General features: G+C 40.4%; 1 protein-coding gene across 1 annotated transcript in view; it reads right to left on the bottom strand.

Moving 5' to 3' along the window:
• The window catches only part of OTUD7B (OTU deubiquitinase 7B), a 78,080-nt gene that overhangs the window by 20,083 nt on the left and 43,338 nt on the right, over window positions 1-14,659 (bottom strand). The window contains 5 exon segments of the mRNA XM_078154918.1: window positions 617-718; window positions 2,016-2,243; window positions 3,466-3,500; window positions 3,502-3,652; window positions 12,689-12,839. Coding sequence (XP_078011044.1) covers window positions 617-718; window positions 2,016-2,243; window positions 3,466-3,500; window positions 3,502-3,652; window positions 12,689-12,773 — 601 coding nt within the window. The 5' untranslated portion in view covers window positions 12,774-12,839.

Genomic DNA, 14,659 nt, shown 5'->3' with positions numbered 1-14,659 from the left:
GTTTTACACAGATCTATGGACTGCTGGGAAACCACAGAAGAAGAAAGGATAGGCGGGTCATGCAGCCATAAGAGATGGGGAAGATGAGGGAGGGACAGAAAACAGTTCTTTGGACAGATGAAGACTACCAAGAGCTGCAAGCAGAGGCTGCTATTTTAACTCCAAGAATCATCTTTATGGATTCACAATGAAGTGATGACTACTGATTATGCATATGAAAAAAGAAGAAAAGATAGACATACTTTTCATCCTGAGTAGTATGAAAGGTTGAGATATGAAAGGGGGTGACAGTTTAATGCAGATATGCTCCCTAGCGGAGCCTACACTGTGCCTGCTTTCTTTCTACTGTCTCTGTTCCCTGACCTGGCTGGCTCAGCACTGACACATATCTCACCTAAAAGTCAAGTGATGATACACACAGGAGGTCACACTTAATGGATCCCCTCTCGGCATGGAGGACATTCTAGAATTGTTCAAATGGACTTCCTTCATATCTCAGAAATTCAGCTGCATCTTTCGACAAAAATATCATCTGCCCTTGGGCTCTACAGTTTTCCTTCCTGTTCCCCAAACCAGAAATCTTGGAGAAGGTCAAAGAAACCAGGCCAGGACTTACCAAGTGAGGCTGCATGCAGGAGGCAATTTCCATCTCCTGTTGTTGCCAGAGGCAGAAGTCTTTGGCAGGTAGGGTCCACACTTACCCACCAGTTTAGACGCCCTACAGAAACATTGAGGATGGCAAGAAATGGACAAAGTAGGTTAAATAATCATCCTTTCCACCAAGCCCTGAGTTTTTGTTCCTGCCAAAATGACTCAAATTAAAATGTGAATAATCCCACCAAGCATGGATCACTTGTTTACTTTTAAATTCCTCAGGAGTCAGTCTGAAGCAATGAGGCTCAATGGTTAGAGATAAATGCTGATAAGGCTAAGGCTGCAGGCTCATAGCCTTGATGTTGTATGGCCAGAGACAGCATCTTTACCTTACTCAGCTCCCTGGCAAATATAGACTATTTGCTGTAAGATGGATCAGCAAGTGTCCTAACAATGTCAAAAAAAAAACCCTTTTCTTTTTCTTAAAATTTTTTATTGTTATCTTTTGTTTTTACATCATCTTCATTCCCCAATACGTCCCTCCTTCCTGTCCTAAAGATTGTAACAAAGACTAAAAGAGGAAAAAAACAGTTCATCAGAACTAATGAACACATCAACAAAGTCCAACATGAATATGCAGCACCCCACAACTCCAGGCCCCTCTCCCCTGCAAAAAGATGAAAGGAGGAGCACTCTCATGGTGGTACCACTTTCATACATGACATATATGGCAGCATATCATCACATACATACAATTATTAGAATACCAAATTCTACAAACCAACCAGAAAAACCAGTGTCATTGCTTTATATTTAATCCACAGAAAACATAACCTAATTTTGTGGATTATTCACAGGTATTTCTAATACATAACTGGAATTACCCTCCCCCCAAACTCAGCACACTCCCAGCTGCCTCTCCCCACCATACAAAGCTAATTTTAAGAATGACCTAAGTCATACATAATTAGGAAAGTAAATCTGTTTGTTGAGAAAAAAATCATAGCTACAATGATCATTAGGGGATTCCGATGAGTTCTCTGTCACAATTTCTCCTTTCCACTAGCATGGGTAATTGAGAGTTAATCATACTCAGCTGGTATTCATTTTGTACACTGCTTTGTAAGCACTTCTAAGGCTCTCCCTTGTGTGTTGACTAAAGGCTTCTAGAGAACACAATGTTTGTCTCCATCTTCCTCTATTCACTCCGAAACACTGAGGACTAAATTTTGTACACTATTGAGTGTACAAGGCAACATTCAATAGGTAGTGTCTGGTTGCCTATAAACTCTGAATGTGATTAAATTGCACCTTATGCACCGAAACTGGAGGCTGTAGGCCTAATCTTTAGATAACACATCAGCCCTGTGAAAGGAACGGTGAAAGGAACAAAATGGATTTAGAGGCCCCCCCTTGCTGACCTGCTTGTTCCAGGGCAACCAACATGGACTGTTCAATGAGGTCTCTCTCAATGAAGTTGCGGAAATCTTCAGTGAATACAGTGAGGTCTGGAAGCTGGAAGGCACATATGGGCATCTCCAGAGGGTGTTCACTGCTCCCCCCACTCCCACCACTTGAGGAGACATGGGAACGGGCTAGCGAAACGATGCTGGAGCTGGCATGAGAGATGCCCCGGGACAAGCGTTTCTCTGCAAAAAGAAATGGATCCCCTTTAGAATGTAAAACCTCACTCCCTAACCAGAAAAAGTACAAATGCTATTAGAAGCGATGGTCTTTCCACTGAGATTCCAATCAGAAAGAACCGTTATTCTCATAGACTTAAATAGAACTTCAAAATTCCCCCTTCCATACGCCAAATGGGATGGGGGGGGGTGTGAAGATACAGAATAACAGGTGCAGACCACCCCTCTGACAAAACAGGAATACAACCCCAGGACCTGGAACCTTGAAGATAACACCAACAAAATGACCAAATACTCATTCTTTCCCCTTTAGATCTGAACTTGCCTAGGTCTTTCCTTCCCTAAGATTGGGTCCTTCCCACTTCCACTCCCCACCCACAAGGTCACTGGCCATTCGAAGACACAGGTGGAGTAGAACCTTTGGACCTCAATGTGGAGTTTCTTTTAGACAGAAGATTATTTAAGCAATAAAGTCCTGAGGATAATTAGAGAAGAATTTTCATTTGGGGAAAGAAAATAACTGATAGCCTTACTCAAAAACTTGTCTGACTAACCCTAGCTCACTTTATTCACTTCATTCACCACACTACTCCCAAGTACCTGTTTGTAACAGCAATTATGTACATAGTCAACTCTTGATCATATATTTTAATGCAGGAAAGCAATATTATGTGTAATCCAAAAAATTATTACGTGGCTTTTGTATAAATTACATGATTGTTTTAATCCAACAGATTTACCTAATTACATGCTATTACAATTAATTTTAATTCCCTGAACAAACATAGGCAAAAAGGCGATACGAAACAGAACTGCTATGAGTGGCAAGGAAAAAAAAGGCTTTTGTCAAAAATGTGCCATAATATGCTCTTATAGTACCTTAAAGCTGTTGGAATTCTCTGGATTTTTTTCCATCCTGTGTATCCTATCTTGACCATTAGCTCAAGTTCTAAATCAAGTTCAGGGATTATATTTCTTCCTTTCTCTCCTCTCCCATAGAGCTCAAAATAGAGCCCCAAATACAGGCACCACCTAAAATGGCTGAAATACACTGACTTTGACTGAGAGACCCTCTATAGGCTGAATGCATTAAGGCTTTCTTGCTTAGAAGACAGGATAACAACCAGAGGGCTCTGGTGGCTACTGACAAAATGCGAAACATATTGCTAAATACCCTGTTTCCAATTCCTCCCTTCCCCTCCCCTTCTCCTTCTGCATACCCCTGTACCTTGGATAATGTCATCCTGACGATGAAGGGTGGGCCGGGGGACGAGTGGGCTCCTTTTCAGGAAGTCCCTTCTCAGGGGGTCTGGGGCCACCACGACCCTCACTGAAGGGTGGGGGCAGGTTCCCAGCATGGACCTGACGAAGCTGTTCAAAATCACTGAGGGCTGCACTTACATCCCAATTTTTTCCTGGTCAAGAGACAACACAGAGGGAAAACTGATCACCTGGGAATCAAATAAACAGGAGAAAGGCATGGAAGAAAGTGCTAGAGGCCAACACATACAGGGATGAAAGAATATTCCTTTGCTTAGAACGCTTATTAGCATTAATGTGCACATTTTACAAGATTTAGGTTGCATGTATTGATTTACTTCACAAAGGTCATATTAAACATAATTTTACAGAGTTTATATTATCTGGAAATATATGGTTTCCCACAAAACACTGGGCCTAGAAGAGTATACACACTCCTTGTTCCTCACTCTACTTTTCAGATTGTCCCTTTGCTACAAAGGACTCGGCAACCTCTCTTCCTCTGAGGTTTCCTCCATCTATCTTTACCACACAGATGAAAGCTTTGTCAAAGTCATCTTTCAACTTTCATGTTGTTGTCCTTTCTTTATCATGAAGTCTCATACCTGGGTCATAGCTTTCCTCCTTCACCTCACCTCCTGCCCTCATACTTGGGAGACTTCAAAAGTTGATGTCCTCTCAAACACACTGCACCCCCTCCCCAATTCATTAACCTTCTAAGAATCAATTACCTCCATCTTAACACCTCAGCCATATATAGGTGTGGAAACATCTCCCATGACTGTTATGCCTCTATGATCTGAAATTCTGAAATTACTTTCTCCATTAACAATCTCCTATCCTTCTCTCTCTGCTTCACTCCAAAGCCCATTTTTCATCCTAATCATGATCCATTCCTGTCTTCCCAGTCCATCACCTCTCCTCTAGCCTCAATATCCTTGACAATGCCACCATACCATACATTAAGGTCAGTTACCCTTTAAATCTGACTTCCCAAACCCAAACCTTGCATCACCTCCATCATCTGCCTTCTCTACTGCTACTCACATGATCCTAAATGCTACTGAAGAAAGGAATGCAACCACACCATATGAATTCAAGATAAACTTAAGCTATTTAATCTTAACTGTGCCCTCATTACCATATGACAAAATAAAAGCTTCATTCTTCCTTAATTGACTTTCTATTATACTATTCACAGCAGCTGTTCCAAATCTTTTTTTCTTCTCTAATATCCAATGTCATATTCTCCCTGCTCCTTCTCAGCAGAAGGCCTGACTTCCTACTTTAATAAAAAACTCAGTCAGTCAATAAGTATTTATTAAGTGCTCACCACTGCAAGACACTGTGCTTAGCACTGGGAACACAAAGAAAGGCAAAATATACATACACACACACACACACACACACACACACACACACACACACACACATTTAGTTCCAGCTCTCAGCAAGTTCACATCCTAAAGGGAGAAATGTAAATAACTAGATACATACAAGAAAGAAACAGAGTAAACGGAAGGTAATCTAAAATTGGAAGTCATTAACTGCTGGGAAGAACAGGAAAGGCTTACAGCAGAAGGTGAGATGAGCTGAATCTTGAAGAAAGTCAGTTTAACTAAGAGGCACGGTGAGGAGGCAGAGCATTCCAGACATGGGTGTAACTAGCGCAAAGGCACAGAAATGAGAGATGAATTTTAGGTTTGAGAATCCGCAAGTAGATCAGTGTAGCTAGACTGCAAAGTAAGGTGTAAAAAGTCCAGAAAGGCAGAAAGGAACCAGGTTAAGAAGAGCTTTAAATGTCAAAGACAGAATTTATTTTTAACTCTAGAGCTCATCTGACTTTGTCAGACCTGTGATTTTGAAAAATCATCTTGACAACTACATGGAAGATGAACTGAAAAAGGAAGAAACCTGAAAGAAAACCACCTGGAAGGATATTCCAATAATCCTGGAGATAAGTGAAAAGGGTCTTAAATAGGGTGGTGACTATATGAGTAGAAATGAGTTATGTATATGGGAGATATGAAGGTAGAAGTGATAGGACCTTACAACAAATGTGGATGAGAATAAGTGAGAAGTCAAAAATGACACCAAGTTTGCCAGCCCAGATAACTTGGAAGATGGTGGTCCCCTTCTCCCATTGATGAGATCTTCCTAAAGCCTATATTTTGGGGAAAGGCCCAAACCAGTCAACCCTGATTCTCCAAACTTGTCCAACATGCCTCAGAAGTCTTCTGATTCTACTCCTTCAGTCCCTTGTCCCACTGGAAAGTTCTTCCTAGAACCTCCATTTTGGGGAATGGCCCAGACTAGCCATCCCTTATTCTCTAGACTTATCCCACTACACCCTCAACTGGTCACCAACCTGTTTTTCAGATCTCCTTTTATTTGTCTCTTTCACCCATCAGAATGTAAGTTCCTTGAGGGCAGGGACTTTCTTTTTGCTTGTATTTGTATCCCCAGCACTTAGCACAGTGCCTGGCACAATAAGCAATTAATAAGTGCTAGTTGACTGCCAGTATTAGGAAAGTGTAGAAAAGAGAGGGCTTGGGAGGAAAGATAATGTTTTGGACATACTGAGTTTAAGATGCTTATGGAACATCCAGTTTGAAATGTCTAAGAGGCACGAGCAATACAGATCTAAGAATCATGTGCATAGAGACTGAACTCATGGGGCTAATGAGATCGTCTAGTAAGACAAGCTAGAACAGTGGTGTCAAACTCAAATAATTTTTCTGAACCTCTCCCCACCCCCTAATATATTCCTCTTTCCTTCTCTTTCCATTCTTCTTTTTAAGATCATCAAGATATACAACAATCAATAAATACTAATCATTAAGCTGGTACTATGTGCGAGGCACTACGCTAGGGGACGCAAATAAGAAAAAAAAGTCACTGCCCTCAAAGAGGTTACAATCAAGGAAGACAATACACAAAAGAAAGCTAACAAGGGGAGAGGGATGGGTACCCTACATGGGGATACGGTGGAGAAATCAGTCAGAGAAGTCTCAAAATAGTGCAGCCAGGTGACAAATGAGGAGAACCACTCCTTAGCCTTCTGTCTAGACTCCCTCTACACCTCTTGATGATGATAGGGATCAGAGGGGACACATGTATCATCCAATACTAAAATGCAAACAGTTTATCCTTGTTTAACCACTTTTGACTGTTTACTTTTGTGTTTGTCTTGATTCCTGTGTTTGCCCTTCAACATTTATATAATGATCTATTCTTTTCATCATGAATGCTTGGAAGTCCTCTATTTCATTAAAGATCCATTTCCCCCCTCTTTAGGATTATGCTGAGTTTTTCTGGGTACTTTCTTAAATATAAGCCTACTATGTTCTTTGTTTTCTGGAATATCTATTCCAAACTTTCTGCTCCTTTACTGTGATGGCTGCCAAATCTCATATAATCCTGATGACAGCTCCTTGGTCATATAATTCTTTCTTCGTGGCTACTTGCTGTATTTTTCATTTGACCAGAAAGCTTTGGACTTTGGCTACAATTTTCTGGGAGTTTTTTGAGGTTTCTTTCAAGAGGTAACAGTTGGATTTTTTCTATTTCCATTTTGCCCTCTGGTTCTAAGAGATGTGAACAGTTTTCTTTAGTCATCTCTTTGAAATATAATATCTAGGAATTTGGGGGGGCATGGCTTTCAGAGAGTTCAATAATTCTTAAATTATATCTTCCTAATCTGTTTTACAGGTCAGTACTTTTTGCTGTGGAATACCTTATCTTTTATTCTACTTTTGTTCAGTCTTTTGACTTTGTTTTAAATATTTTTTTTCTCATAGAGTCATTAGTTTCTATTTGGTTTACTCCAATTTTCAGGTATTTGGTTGCTCCAGCAAGTTTTTGTACTTCTTGTACCAAGCTACCAATTCCCTTTCCAATTCTTTCTTCCATAGCTCTCATCTCCTTTCCATTTTTCCCTCCAGTCCTCTTATTTAATTTATAAAAACATCTTCAATCATTAAAAAAAACAACCCTTACTTTATCTCTTCCAGGAATTCTATTTGAATTTGCAACTCAAGTTGTGCTCTTCTTTGAGGCTTTGCTTGTAGATACGTTTCGGAGTCATTGTCTTCTTCAGGATGTCTTGAGTATCTTTGATGCAATAACAGCTTCTTATGAAAGGATTCTTATTTTTTTTTTCTGCTCAATCTTCCAGCCTACTTTCTGACTTCAGATATAATGCTGAAGGCTCCTCACATTCCTGCGTTTGTCCTGTCGCTGCTTTCTTAGGATACTAAATGTACTGTTTACGGATCTCAGCAACACCTCAGGCTGAGGACCGGCAAGCTTTTCATGTTTAGTGTTGCCAAAATAGTCTGATCCAGGACAAAGTCTGATTTTTACTCCCCTGATCTGAACTCTACAAGTTCCTAACCTGGATTTGGGTCTGAACAATAGGCCTGTAGGCTTGCCCTATTTGGGATTTCATTAGACTACTGCTGGATTTAGCCAGCCTGCTAGATAGCTCCATTGATTCCATTGAATCAACCAGGCTGCACTTTGGTCTAAGATTCCAGTCTTGGTCATTTCTATATAGGCTTCAGACTGGTCTAGTAGCTGGATCTGTGGCCTCTCTCCTCTATAAGATCAAAGCCACACAGCTGCTGCTTGCTTCTTAACTTGCTCCTTAATGGGGGTACCACAGCTTAGGGCCCTCACTCTGAAATACTACTCTTAGGTCCCCTCCTCAGTCTGCCCAGGATCTATGGCCTGGAACTGCAATAAAGATGCCAGTTGGAACCTATTCCTGAACCTTAAGTTTAAGACCCTCTATATCTCGGAAATGGGACCTCTTCTTGCCCTGCTGTCCCGTGTCTACGTGTCTGGAATATTCTGTACTGAGTACTCCTGGGCAAACCTCATACCCAGTGTTCACAGACCTGTCTGTCTCCCTGTGCTGATCTGGGCTACAAAAATAACTCACTGTGTTTTTTTTTCTTGGATTTCCTAATCAGGATTCAGTTTGGTGAGTTTTCTAGATCTGTTTACATAGATCTGTTACACAAAGATAAGCAATACATAACAAGTAATATCAAAGTAATTTAGGAAAGAATACTAACAAGGGGGAGGTTATCAGTAAAAGTTTTATTTAGAAGACCACACTTGAGTAGGAGCTTTGAAGTAACTAGGAGATTGTGGAAGGCAAAGGTAGGGGAGAGGGAGAGGGAGAGGGAGAAGGGGGGGGGGGGAGAGAGAGAGAGGAGAGAGAGAGAGAGAGGAGAGAGAGGAGAGAGAGAGAGAGAGAGACAGACAGAGAGACAGAGAGAGAGACAGAGAGACAGAGAGACAGAGAGAGAGACAGAGAGAGAGACAGAGAGAGAGACAGAGAGACAGAGAGAGAGACAGAGAGAGAGACAGAGAGACAGAGAGAGAGACAGAGAGAGAGACAGAGAGAGAGACAGAGAGACAGAGAGAGAGACAGAGAGACAGAGAGAGAGACAGAGAGAGAGACAGAGAGAGAGACAGAGAGAGAGACAGAGAGACAGAGAGACACAGAGAGAGACACAGAGAGAGACACAGAGAGAGACACAGAGAGAGACACAGAGAGAGAGAGAGAGAGACACAGAGAGAGAGAGAGAGACACAGAGAGAGAGAGACAGAGACAGAGACAGAGAGAGAGAGAGAGAGAGAGAGAGAGAAGAGAGAGAGAGAGAGAGAGAGAAGAGAGAGAGAGAGAGAGAGAGAGAGAGAGAGAGAGAAGACCCTATTTGTAGAAAAATATTTATAGCAGCTCTTTTTTGGTAGCCAAGAACTGAAAATTGATAGGATATCCATCAACTGGGAAATGGCTGAACAAGTTGTCCTATATGACTGCAATGGAATATCATTGTATTATAAGAAATGACTAGCAGGATGCTTTCAAAAAACCTAGAAAGACTTAAATGAACTGATGAAAAGTGAAATGAGCAGAACCAGGAGAACACTATACAAAGTAACAGCAATATTGTACAATGAAAAACTGTGAATGACTTAGCTATCCTCAGCAATACAATGATCCAAGACCATCCCAAATGACATGATAAAAAAAAATGCTATCTGCCCCCAGAAAAAGAACTATTGGCATCTAAATATAGATTGAAACATTCTATTTTTTACTTTCTTTCGTTCTTTCATTCTTTTTTGGTTCAAGTTTTCTTCCACAAAATGACAATATGGAAATGTTACACATGATTATACATGTATAACCTATATCAAATTGCTTATTACTTCAGGGAGGGAAAAAAGAGAGAGGAAGAGGGAAGGAAGGATAGAATTTGGAACTCTAAACTTAAAAAACCAAAATATAATGGGGGGGGAGATAAATTTTTTTTTTAAATTGTAAAAAGGAATATCACTTTGGCAGCTGTGGAGAATGAATGGAAAAAAGGAAAGACTGGAGACAAGAAGAATAATTAGGAGGCTATTACAGCATCTACTTACTTCAACAAGCAGAGCATGAAAGTAGGAAACGGTCTTGTGAGTAAAGAAAAGGGAATAGTGGCAAGAGCTATTACATGGAACAGTATCTGAAACCACATGGCCTTTCTCACATCCAGAAAGGACCTAACACCAGCCAAGGACTGGAAAGAATAACAGTGGGTCATAAAATTGGAAAATAATTTCAGATTTCACCACACAAAAAAAAGCAATAGGACTTAAAATAAAATCTTCAGTCCTTTATCTTGGGAAAGATCTTCCATTGCTCATTTTGCCACGTAACAAGGAAGGCTGATAGGATTTTGGCAAAAATGCACTGACATTTATTTTTCAGAAACTGAGGTACTTGAGAATAAACCAAGAGTCTCTGTTAAAAGACTTAGCAACTGCCTTAATATAGAGTGGTGCCATGCTCATGCAGGCTGGGGTCAGCTCAAGTACCTGCAAAGGCTGCTTATTAAACAGGTTAAGCAGTATTCTAAAGAGGAAAAAAAAAGTCCTTTATCCTTAGCAGTTTGTTCAAACCTGTTGGTACCTGAGTGGTGACTGTCAGGCTTTGCCTGGAAGCAGAAAGTACCTAGAGGCTCCCTGAAAAAAGGCAAAGGTTAGTGGCCATAGTTAAGGAGGCCACTTCAGAATGGCCAGAAAAGGACCATAAGAGTCTATAATTTGATTTCAAACAAATTAAAATAGAACTGAAGATCAAACAAATTCAAAGGCCTTGGGCTATGGGGAAATACCCAATGAGAAAGTACTTAATGAATCCTCACAAGTGAAACCCTATCTCCATCCCCCTCACCCATACATATAAGTTATTCTCCCTTTCAGAGAACTTTAGTCTAACTCAGACAGAAGAGGCCAGCACTGGTAACAGGATGATTGTCCCAAAAGACAAGGTAGGGAAAAGGATTCTTAAAGGTACACCCCAAGACTGCTGGGAGATGCAAAACATATTCTCCATTCAAGTATGGGCCACCAGTCAGGTCCCACCAAAGTTGAAGGAATGTCAAAGCAAGGTAATGCAAAATTAAATTCAGGAGGAGCAAACGTGTCTGTGGCTATCTCACCTTTTTCTTAATTTTTTTTTTTGACTGAGCTGAGGAGACTGGATCTGACAGAGATTAACCTACAGTAAATCCTACACCTAACCTCTCTTTGGTACTCAACAAATAGCTTCTCTCACAGGTCACTGGACAGATACTAAATTGTCTAATGGAGTTAATCCTATCTCTCTTAGTGATCTAACAAATTGCCATTGAATAATCAGTCAATAAAAGCTTTCTGGCCAACATGGCTGCTTGAACAGAGAGGCAGGCTGCCTAGCTCTTCCACACCCTGCTTCAGCAAAAAACTAGAATTCCAATCAGACCAAATAATGATCAAGAAACCCAATGAGAATTAGTCAGTAAAAAAGAACTTAAGAACTTCTGAAAGAGGGAAGTTGGGAGCAAAGGGGAGGAGGGGAAGAAGATAATGAGTTCTGCTTTGGATACTCTTTAACCTAATCTTTTTGCTTTATTATGTGTCACCATCAACATCAAAAGGCCTTTATTTTGCAAGTCAAAGAATCATAAAGAATTCTACAGTCATAAATCAATCAATCAACAAGCAACTATTAAGTATCTAGTTTATGTGCCAGGCACTATACTAGATGCTGAGAACATAAAGACAAAAACGAAACAGGCTCTGCCCTCAAGGAGCTTATACTCTATTGGGAGATACATGTTTATAAAGAAGTATATACAAAATAAATACAAGATACATTTAAAAGGGTGAAGAGAAAGCTGGCAGCTAAGATCAGGAAAGGTTGTGAATAGGTATGATTTGAGCAAAGTTCTGAAGGACACAAGGGATTCTGAGAAGCAGAGGTGAGGTGGCAGTGCATTCCAGACATCAGGGAGAGCCAGTGCAAATACTCAGAAATAAGAAATAGGGAAGAATGCATGAGGAATGGCAAGAAGCCCAGTTTGGCTGGCTCTACAATGAAGAAAATTGGAAAGGATCATTGAGGACAAGTTGTGAAAGGCTAAACAAAGGAATTTATATTTGGATCCTATAGGCAAAAGGAAGCCATTGGGGTTTATTGAGTAAAGGACTGACATGATCAGATGTTATTTTAGAAAAATCACTTCGGCAGTTTAGTGGAGAATGGATTGAGAGGAGGAGAGACTTTCAGCAAGGAGACCAATTAGGAGGATACTGAAATAGTCTAGGTGAGAAGTAACAAACAGTTCAGACCAGGGTAGTGGCTATATGAATGAAGAGAAGGGAAGAGAATAAAGAACATAATGATTCTTGCGCTACAGGAACTTATAATCTAGGACAGTCACATGGGCATGCAGACAACAAAATTCAACTATGAACCAACACATTCTACAATTACCCACACTAATTATGGCAGAAGAGAAGAGTAAGGCATAATGGCATGAAAAATGCCAAAGAATGAATAATCAAAATTATGTTTCAAGATACATTAAATATATTTTCTCAGGAGATTTGCCTTTTTTAATTATGTTATTTTTAGGCTAATACAACATAATGACTTGAAGCAGAAGGGGGCAACTCAATAATGTGTTTGATGATAGTAGGAAAGCAACTTTTCATTTTAAAATTATGGTTAGTAATGAACAAGAAGAATGTGATGATGACTTTATCGACAGTAAACTATCATATGCCAATCCTTCTGCCACCTTCAAATTTCACAAACCAGTCCAGCAATTAAAAAAAAAAAACAACCTTTCTCAATTCCTCACCTTCTAAAAGATCTCGGGCCAATCCTGGTTCTGCTCCCGTGGAACGGACAAAATCTGACAAGACAGCATCCATGTCCAGGGTCATGTGATCATGAAACCCTCTTAGGCAGCTGGATGAAGGTGGAACTTAGAGCAAAACTCAGGCTTCCACCTAACAAGAAAATAAATGTACATATTTCAAATTTCACTTTAAAACAATTAACCCAACCCAAGGAATTTTGCAAATGGGGAAAAACTATGCCAGCCCATCCACACCTGCAGATTTTAAAGTTTAAAATTTAATTTGGGATATAAATTTAATTCTGCTAACTCATTTCCAATACAGGAATGCTACTTTGCTTTTTATTTCCCCCAAAAGTTATTTTGACAGTCAACTCCTGAGTGTGTCGATGAAGGTACACACTGGCACAAAGTACGCTGATAGCTCAATCATAAAAAACTTCAGAGACAGGCTTTAGGTCTACCTCTAAAGGGAGGTCTTCATTAGACTTTAGGTAATGAAAGCAGAGATGTGCAGAACTGATTTTAAAACTATTTAAAGAAAACTTAACGAGCAACTTTTGAAAAGCTGAAAATAGGGAATGCAAAGGTTTATGACAAAAGGGATTCAGCCTATTACTTTGTGAAAGCAATCCATACCCAATCCATTCAAACAATTCCACCTGAAAGATACCTTTTATAACAGACCAATCTTCTACAGAAACTATGTCTTTGACCACATTTCTCCAAGGTTAACAACCTACTCCATGAAGGCAGCAGTAATACAGTGAGAAGCAAACCTCTGATCCCTTCCTACCACCTCTGGCAGCTTTTCCAATTCCCTGTAGAAGGTACCTAGTTCATCAGGTTGCCCTCACCTCCTGTGCCCTCAATCCCCATTTCCTAATAATCTGTTTGGAGAAAGTCAAAACAAAAATCCTCAAAGGCAAAAGGTGAGACTCCCTTCAGAAAAATACCTCCCACTTATCTCAGAATCCCGGGAGGACAGAAATGCTTTAACTCAGAACTAATCTTTTCTATTCACAGCTTCCGGTTACCACTCTTAAAACTCCCCCCACTCCCTTGCTGCCTGTTTAGGGCCCTGCCCAAATCCTGATTTTCCACATTCCTCAGGAATGTTTTGACCAGACCTGTGATTTCATCAGTGTAGGGAAGCTCCCGGCGAGGAACTTCTACCAACACGTTCCAGCACCTGCTCTGCAACTTGACCTGTCCAGAGCTGCAAAGCCAGTATGCAGTCAGAAGCAGCACTTGAATTCAGGTCTTCCAGATTCCTAAGTTATCTCTCTAGCTATTACTGCACATTCCTTTTCTCTTCTAAGGAATACTAGGCCAGATATACAGCAAAGGACTGAGGTTACTGGAGTACAGGTGCTATTTTCAAAGCACAGGTTTAACTACTTGGTTACAAAATATTTCCGGGAGAGGAGGGGGAGAGAGAAGGGCAGTTAGGGGATTCCCATAAATAAAAGACTGAATTCCAGTTGAAGAGATTTCCATTTAACCTCATACTATGGCAGGATTTCCCCATTCACAATGCCAATTAAGGCAACTCTAGAGGATCTATACCAGTGGAAGGGAAATAAACTGCACTACAGATAATTTCAAACAGCAGAAAGTCCAAAAGCCATTTTATGCCAATTTTACCTTGTCCTAATTAATACAGGAAGGTGAAAAGGTATTTTGATATTATATAGCTTATTAAGATTTTTATGTTGTTTTTTCTGTGATCTCCTGTCCTTCTAATTATGGCTCCCCCGACACCTGACCCAAGTAGAGACCTAAGGCTGGGGATGAGCAAGTACACGGGCAAAGAAAAGGTGTCTCCAGATAACTAAGCCTAGGACATTCCTATTACTACAGACTTATCAATAAGTCAGAAGCAGGAAGGCCCAGAAACAGTCCCTGATAAGACCACCAAGGATGGGGCTTAAACAGTAAATGAAAAGACTTAGTACTGGGTGGCATAAT

This window comes from Phascolarctos cinereus, unplaced genomic scaffold (genome assembly GCF_003287225.1).
Source record: "Phascolarctos cinereus isolate Bilbo 61053 unplaced genomic scaffold, phaCin_HiC Scaffold_5;HRSCAF=322, whole genome shotgun sequence".
In the NCBI taxonomy this organism is placed as follows: domain Eukaryota; kingdom Metazoa; phylum Chordata; class Mammalia; order Diprotodontia; family Phascolarctidae; genus Phascolarctos; species Phascolarctos cinereus.
Note: the sequence above shows the minus strand (reverse complement) of the source record. Positions and strands in the feature narration are given on the sequence as shown.